The 9,006-nt window shown below is 35.8% G+C and overlaps 1 protein-coding gene across 3 annotated transcripts in view; it reads left to right on the plus strand.

Moving 5' to 3' along the window:
- Nucleotides 1-8,792, plus strand: part of COBLL1 (cordon-bleu WH2 repeat protein like 1) — a 77,397-nt gene extending 68,605 nt beyond the window's left edge. For 2 of the 3 annotated variants that reach the window (XM_053948033.1, XM_053948035.1), the window contains exons 12-14: nt 1,101-2,713; nt 3,339-3,560; nt 6,257-8,792. In XM_053948033.1, coding sequence (XP_053804008.1) covers nt 1,101-2,713; nt 3,339-3,560; nt 6,257-6,343 — 1,922 coding nt within the window. In that variant the 3' untranslated portion in view covers nt 6,344-8,792. The remainder of the gene's footprint in view (nt 1-1,100; nt 2,714-3,338; nt 3,561-6,256) is intronic. The other variant, XM_053948034.1, reaches the window with a different exon arrangement.
- Nucleotides 8,793-9,006: the final 214 nt, after the last annotated feature.

A 9,006-nucleotide genomic window follows, 5' to 3' on the forward strand; every position in this document is an offset into this window, starting at 1 on the left:
TAGGATGGTGTGGGTGGGACAGTGCTGAGGAGGGGGAAGGCTGGACACAAAGGTAATCCTGCCACATGGGGTGACATGGCTGCCACATCCCACTGGTGAAGAAGAAGCCATCAGTTGTTTTTTGCTTATGAAATTAGGCTGAGTTTTCTGCATGAAAATGCAAATATTTTGAAGCACAAATAAAAGAAAGTGACACACTGATCTGAAACAAAATGACGACATCCTGTGCATCTAATGGGTCATAAATTTCTCTGTGGATTTCGTGACCTGACTGATTTGTTTTGCTCTTTTGTGACACTGATTTTCAGATTTATATATTAGGCCTTCTATGGTCTTTTCTACTCAGTACACCTCTGTTAATAAATCATAACAACACAAGTCCTGTTTATATGTGATATAAATTTTAACTACTATTTTATAGCATACATGAAATGAGGCTTTTTTTCCCACTACAAAATACCAGTCCATATGACTATTCCTGAAAAATGTAATTTTTACCAATATTGTGTTTAAAAGAATTTGACCAAAATATTCATGTGTTTGGGAGATGATCACATGTTTAGTCCAGGGGTGGAATATTGAATTATCAGACCAACTAAAGGGTAGGAAAAATAGGTTTGGCAAATTGCTCTTGTCCGTATGTTTTTCAATTGTTTCCTTGTACAAATACATAAGGTGTAGTTTACAAGATTTGTAACATTAAAATTTAAGAACAGAAGCCACAAATGTGTACTACTAAATAAAAACTGCATCTAACTCAATATTGAATAGTCCTTGAGCTCTTGAGTCAGTGATGTCTATAAAATGAACTGGAATTCATTAGCATTTTTATATTGTTCTAGAATAGTTTTTTCTATCAAGTTGATGCATGGCATCTGTAACCTGTTTATTAAGGAAGAATACTTGAGTTAGAATACAATTATTTGACAATATTAGTCAAATATAAATATATCTTTAAAAGGGTTAGGGAAAATATTTGCATCAGTGAGAAGCTAGTAATTGTTACTAAATACACTGGATGCAGAGCTTCATGATATAATGAGGAAGCTTGAATCGTCTTGGCATTTGTATTAATTTTGGAATCTTTCTTTAACTTAAAGATCACAGCGATACAAAACTCCTTCCAACAACAGAAGAAGGGAAAGAACTTCAGACAGCCGAAATTAAAACAGTAGATTTTAGAGAGAATAACAAGCTTGAAGTTGACAGACTATCAAACTGCCAGGCATGTAAAAATGACATCTCTGTAAGTCATAGGAATTACCTTCAACTGATTGCAGAAAAGCAAGATGGCAAAACAAATGCAACTGGCTTGGACACAGTAAAAACTCAGGATGTTGGAATCCAGACTTTGGACAGCAATTTGGGAAGGACTGTGCAGAAGGAAATTACTGTTCCTCAGGGTGTTGAATCATCCACATTTAGAAAACTGGTTCCTCAACACAACAGAGATAAGAACAACTCCCTTGCTCAAGTGATGCATGGAATGCATCAAGAGCGTGAAGATACTACAATAGAACAAAATCTTAAGACACAAGAAGTTACTCATAAAAAAGTAATTCCAATAAAAGACCAGAGTCACATCTGTATAAATGGCAGTGATTTTGCTTCACCAGAAACCACTGCTGAAACTCCAGATGACTCCACGCTAAAAGATCAGCCTTTTTATAGACAGGACACCAAACCTAAACCCAAACCTGCTAATGAAATTACAAGGGATTACATACCAAAGATTGGGATGACTACTTATAAGATAGTGCCTCCAAAATTCTTAGAAATGATGAAGAGCTGGGAATCAGAAATTATATCAGATCATAAGGATCAAGAGGTATCTACTTTGGAAGACCCCAAAGAATTCATAGTGCAAACTGAAATTCCTCATCTGTCAAAAAGTGTGGGTCCTTTGCAGGTTGGTTCACAAAATGAAGCTGCAGCAGCAAATGGTGTGCTGCCGAGAGTGAACAGCATTTCTGAACATACTGTGACCTCTGGAGCTGAGATTACTACTGAGAGCAACCAGATGGAAGGAGAGTCTTTCAGGCAGCCTGTCCCACTGATGCTAAACTTGGATAATACAAATGCTTCTTCTGAGACTCAGGACAAGTCAAATACATTAAGTCCATTAAGTCCTTCAATGAAGCCTAGTTCTTTTTATCTGCAGATGCAACGAAGAGCTTCAGGTCACTATGTGACATCTGCGGTTGCCAGAAACACAGTTTGTACACCTAATTCAATTCAAAATGAAGTTAAGAATACAGAGATGGGTAAAAAAATATCATCATCTGATTTGACTTCTTTGGCTTTACAAAAAACAAATATTCCCTCTCCTCTTGCAGATCAAGAAAAAGTTGATGATGGAAAAATCATTGAATCTTCCACTTCTCCTGTTAAAAGCAATAAGCCTTTAAGTGTTCCCTCCTGTCCTCCAGCACCACTGAATCTAAAAACTCTCAGAACTTTTGCAGTTCCAAAGCCATACTCCAGTTCAAGACCATCCCCCTTTGCTCTTGCTGTCTCATCTGCAGTCAAAAGGTCACAATCATTCAATAAGACACGTACGATCACTAGCCAGGCACCGAGAGAGGAATGTCCAGTGGAACTCTCCTCTGTCCCTTTGGCAGCTGGATTCTCCTCAGCTACCTCCATGCCTGAAGTGAAAAGTCCTTCCTTACGGACTGTAACGGCGGAGTCACAAAATAGGCTAATGGATAAGGTAAACTTTATTTCCAATACTAATTGACTGTGGATCCAGTGCCATCAAGTGCAACCACTGTAAAGGCTTGTTTCTGAACCGCTCCCTGACCAGAAAGTGCTGTATTTGTGCAGGGAAAACACCCTGTCCACCAGTAGCACAGCACTGTAACGAAGTGCAGGAATACAGGGAATGTTAAAAATAAAAGCAACATCATTCAGATGATTGGAAATATTTTTTTTCCTGCCTAATTAGCATCCCCTACTTTAAAGAACCGTAAATTAAATAGTCATATATCCTGTGTAATACTTCCTTTTATGTTAGGAGTTTTTACAATTTGTTCTTTATAGTTCTGTGTGTTGGTTTCTTAAATTTAATTCTGAATGGTGTGATCCATTTGGCTTCAAGTGGTCATGTCACAAGCACATGAATGGAGCTATAAAGTTTTGCTAGCATAATTACTTGAGAGAGAAACTATGTGCTATGCTGGAAATGTGGTTGATGTCAGAAAACTTGAACCAAGCAAACACTAGAATGGCAGCAGTTTGCTATGCAACCTTGTGCCAGGTTGTTTCAGATTTCCATTTATAACCAATTCAGATTAAAACTTTTTGGCTTCTTTTCCTTCCACTTCCTCCCTTTATAGAAAAGCAGCCATGTGCACAGTGAGCAGAAGAGTCAGGCGCAGTCAGGTGCTTCCCCTGACCACCCACGCCCTGTCACTAAGAGACAAACCGCGATGACGCTCCCGCGTGCTGACCCCGAACAGATCCACCAGAGCCTGCTGGCTGCAATCCGCTCTGGAGAAGCTGCTGCCAAATTGAAAAGAGTGAGTTTTCATCATTGCATCCAAAACAAAGAACTCATGGTACTTCCTTCAAAATTACCATACTAATCCCTGATTCTAAAAGCAGTTAGTTTTGGCACAAACTGCTGCCAGGAGGTCTCTTAACAATGGGAAGAGAGGTGGGGAAGAGGGTCAGTTTTGCAGAATAAACTGGTGAATGCACCCACAGAGCTTCAAATGTCTATATTTCCATACAGTACAAATGTAATTAAAATATTCCTGAAAGGAAATAGAAATCTCTAGGTTATCATTAAGTATCTTGTCCATAAAATCTGACTTGTTTGTGTTTACATGGTTTGAAATGGAATGGCTTTATAAACGTGCTGAGCAGCTTTGTTCTAGACCTGAAGTGGCTACAACCTTTTGCAGGCAGATAACACACAGTTCTGAGGACAATTTTCCTATTTATTACACTTTATCAAGTCCTTAATCTGTTAGGCATCATAACTAAGATATTTCTCAATGTTTTGTCAACAGTCCTGGAAGGACCATCTTCCCCTACTCCCTCTGGTTAAAAACTTTCTCTCCTAAAATTAACCTACATATCTCTCATTGGCTAAAACAGTCTACATTTCTAAAATCTGTACTGTTTCGAGTTTGCAACCAGAAAATCATAGTTCTACAAAGTTTTCTTGACCTCACATTAGTATTTTGCATTCTGTTTTGAGGAATAATTTTTCATTGCAGAAGGTCAAAGAAATTCAGTAGGGCTTTTTTCCTTCCCTTTTCCACTTGAAAGACCCTAATCCTTTGTGGTAGGTGGATACAAGGGACATTTTTGTTTGTTTATTTTATGGAAGTCTTTGATTCCCTCAGGTCAAAATCTTGCAGTGAATGGTCAGATAGTGGAACGTTCCATTTCATAGGTTTTTGTTTCAGTGTAGTAGTGCAACAGCCTCTCTGAGGCTTGTAAATCTCCCATCCTTTCTACAGTGAATAAGAAGAGTGAGTTTCCTGGAAAAGTTGCAAGCATGCTCAAGTAGGGTTTGATCTCTAGTCAGTAAAAATGTTAAATAATACACTGTAGAATTGCTTCTAACTACATGCCAGTAATCATATTAAAAACAGGATAAGATTAAGAAAACACTGTATTGTTCAGAATCCGATCCGTTAGAGGTAAAATCTGTTTTACCAGAAATACTGTTTGGATTTTATTTGCATATATTTTTAAGATTTTTTTTTTCTTCTAGTGCATAATTACATTCTGAATAATATGACACTTTATTTATTTATTCATTCTTTCTAATATAAATGTTCTTAGTGTAGAGTTGACCCATGTAGTCTTTTAGTCTAGGTACAAGAATGGCATGGGGAAGGGGAGAGAGATAATGACTGAAATTGCTTTTCCCCTTCCTTTCTCTTCTGTGGGTGGGAGATGTGCTTTGTCAGTAAATTACATGTTGAGACTGGGGTGATCAAAGGACTGTACTTTTTAAGAAGAAATTATAATAATGAGGAAGCTGTAACCATAAAGAAGAGCAGTCTGCAGCACAGAAATCTGAACCAGGCTTAAAAAAAAACCCTGGAACACAAACAAAATGCAGTGAAGAACTCACTGAAGTTTTGCCAAGCATAAAATTGTACATGCTGTTCTTTTCGCTCTCAGAGTGCGTATGCTGTGGTACAGGTATGTCTGACAGCAGAAAGAGATTTTTTTGGCCTACAGCAAATTTAATAAAAACATAGTCTCATTTTATGTTTAACATGGAAAACTGGCAGTAGTGGGACAGAGAAATGAAGCATTTTGTATCAATAATTTATTTGCACCCAAAAGTGCTTTTGAGAATTGAGAGGATTTCTAGAATGCATACACCTCATAGCTTCCAGTATTGTGCCGCAGTCAGGAAAAGGAATAATAATCTGATCCATTTGAACAATGAGAGATGTCTGTCAGGTACTTGCTTCTCTTTTTGCCTCTTACCATAATCTCTCTTCTTGCAGCTCTGAGAGTAATTTAAAAAATAAAATCCTGGTACGACTTGCCAAGTTCTTTAATTTTTTTCACCCACTGTTTTGCTAAATATGTTGTGAGTATGCAGTGCTGAGATCTGTGGCCTTTTGTGTTGCTGGTCTTTCCTGTTCAATAGGGCCCTCAGTAATTACTAACCTAAAATGGGTCAAGTGAGGTTTCTTTTTAACGATTTTTCTCTTGAGAATGTTTTCATTGTGTTTAGTAAACTGTGTGCTGTGGTATGTGGTTCTCATGGCTGTGCAGCATCTACAGCTCCCATTAACTCCTATTGGAGATGTTGAGTTATGCAGTTCCACTGAAAATCAGCCTTTGGCTGTCTGTGCTAAAAGTTATGGTTTGCTTCTGATAAAAGAAATATTATCATGTTATAAAGTGTTAGAAGATTTAGTAAGAAATCAGGTCTATTCAGTATTTAATAAAAATGTTTGGTTTAGTGATGTTTTTCAAGTATTTGCAACCAGGTGTGGAGAAGGACTAAAAATTATGTGTCTTCTGAACAGTTATATATGAAATTTTTAGTCAGGATAAAGTAAGTTTCTAAGTAATGTCTTCTGTTTCCACTTCTGTGGAATATATGCTTAGTTAAGAAATCATATAGGAGGTCTTCCATTGCAATGAGAAAAACACTAAATGAAGTAACATTGTGTAACATATTAGAGAGATAAAAATCTGGAAATTTAGATCAACATTTCTCTAATATTTTTCTTTTCTTTTTTTTTTTTTTTTCCCCCCACCCTGCCTCTAGGTTGGTCCTCCATCGAACACCATAGCGGTCAATGGAAGAGCCAGGCTTAATCCTTTGTATTCCACAGAAGCTAAGGCTAACCCCTAGATATTATACCAAATATTTTGCACTTTACTACTGCTTCATAGGCCAACTTAATACTAACTACAAATTTTTGAATGTGTAAATGCAAATATATGTTAATATATTTTTGTCAATGGTAATAACAATTTCAAGCTGGGTCTTTTGATGCCTTGAAAAGATTATTAGAATATGTAAATTGTAGTAATATTTTGCCTTTTTCTCTTTATAAAGCTGACTATGCTGCTAAAAAGTTTTCAGACAAGGTGTAGGTGAGCTTTGCTTATGACAGAACGAGAATTGAAGATTATTGATTTTAGCCTTCAAGACTGAACAATATGTAGCACTATGCTGAAATTACAGATTGGAAACGACCTAAAAGGTTTAGATCAAATAATTAATTTTCAACTGTGTATTACTTTAACAGATTGTATGAACTTAAATATACCACATGCTGCCTCCATATTACTTTATTAAATTAAAATAGTAATTAGTAGAAATCTTAATGCAATACTTTGTTTCTGTCTAAAAAAATTAGATGTCTTTGTTCCTTTAGCAGACAGTAATTGGGATATGTATTTTGATTATTTCTTTTACTCTCCTGTAATTGTTTTTCCTGGTAGCACACACACAAAAATATCAGGACATAAATTATTGGAAACTTTTGTACTACTCAGAACCTTTTCTTATCAGTAGCACAACATGATGTTTCTCAACTACTCTTTAAATATCTGTATATAGTATTTACCTAGCACTCAGAGAAGCAATAATTTTTGTGAACTAATTATATCTTTAAGTAACCATCAACATGTAGTCACTTACTAATAAAAAACAAATTCCAGTTTTGATACTTAATGAAATAGAATATTTTTTCACTAGAAGTGTAACTAAAAAATGAACTGCTTTGGACTTATCAATATATTTCAATCTTAAAACAGCACAAAACCACATAAATCGTGCTTATGTCAGAGATCTTATTTATAGATTAAGCATTAAATACAAAAATGGGAATATATATTAAAAGAAAATGTTTGATGTTATATTTTATCTATTTTGAGTTACTTGTCAAGATTATACATTTTGGGGGAGGGGTGGAACTATGATCACACTCATGATGAAATAGCTACATTATGGATGCATGCAGCAAGTCCTGGGGTATTTGCCATATAAAAATATTTTTGTGCTGGACTTGATTTAAAATTAAGCAATTGTATTTAGTTTCTATTATCTAATAATATATATATATATATATGTTGTACTTTAGAAACATTACATAACTCAGTGTTAGAAACTGATCTAGATGTGCATTTTCAAATTGTTTCCTGCCAGGTTTTTGTGCAATAATCTCGAGGAGGTCTAATTACTTTCCTAGTACAGAGTCAATTACCAATTACAAGTTATGGTGTTAACTTAAAGCTGAAACCCTTTAAGGAATGTTTTAGTAAATAGAAATTCATAAAGAGATCTGAAAAACATTTTTTCATTGCTGTTCTCTCCTGTTTTCTCTCCTTATCCCTTAGTCCCTTGTCAATGTGTGTTACCACTTCCATGTCCTCCTTGTTCTTGTCTCCAATCAAGAGTTCATTCCGAGGGTGGGGGAAGCTCACATGGTAGTTCAAAAGACCTGTTTCAGGGTCTGACTGCAAAGGAAAGTTTCAACCTTCACTTGAAAATAGTGAGATAAAAGATATAGGGGCTTTTCTAGTTTCTAACTGGGGCTTACATTCTAGATTTCACTGTGTCTTGAGGGATAGACTTGGAAATTGTAACTTGCTCCCTGTATTCTAGTCTGTGCTCATTGTGATAATTGAAGTATAGGAATGCCTAAAACACAAGACACCATGCTGATCTGAAACTGCCAGAGAAGGGGCTGCATTGTGAAAAGAGTCTCTTCCTTGTACTTTGTGTGTGTGGAAGTTACAGGGTTTTTTTCCTCTGTTGGTATTCTCTGCCAAGGTGACCAAAGTTATTTCATAAAATAATTATAATCTCCATGTGTGCTAATACAAATATATATGATGTTTCACTTTTCAAACAATTCAACATAGTCCGATTTCTTGTTTTGGGGAAAGTTCAAATAACCATGCTTTGTTATTTTCTTTAGTTTTCACTACAAAACTGTGCTACTGTATGTTTCTTAGTCCTGTATATTAAAAATAAGCTGCCTTTTCATGTGAATTCCTGAAGGTAAATAACATCTTATGTAACAGAGATTAAAACCACCTTGCCTGAATTTTAGGGTTTCTTCTTTGTGTAACTGAACTTGCTTGATAACTAACTGAAATGTCTATACATGCTATAGTACTGTGAAACTCTTCAATGAGACTTGTTACTAGCTGGCAGTTTTTTTTAGCTAAACTTTTTCTTTCCCTCTTCTTCCAACATGTATATGTAAGACATTTTAAAATCTTGCTATTGTATTTCTACAGATGTTTTTTTTTTTCTTACACTCTTTTATTAAAGTCTACTAGAGAGACTCTTGTTGAACTTGATGTGTTTATTCATTATTCAACCATAAAAACATTTCTGCTCAAGTAAGAAGTAAGTGTTCCTAGTAACTACAAGCCCAAGCCAGACAGCATTTAATTTTTGTTGTGGATACCTTACATGCAGGGTAAACAGACTATTTTTTCAGCCCAAGAATACTTAGAGTTTGGACAACACGTATCACAGATGTTTTCCAACAGGAG

Source organism: Vidua chalybeata, chromosome 7, assembly GCF_026979565.1.
Source record: "Vidua chalybeata isolate OUT-0048 chromosome 7, bVidCha1 merged haplotype, whole genome shotgun sequence".
In the NCBI taxonomy this organism is placed as follows: domain Eukaryota; kingdom Metazoa; phylum Chordata; class Aves; order Passeriformes; family Viduidae; genus Vidua; species Vidua chalybeata.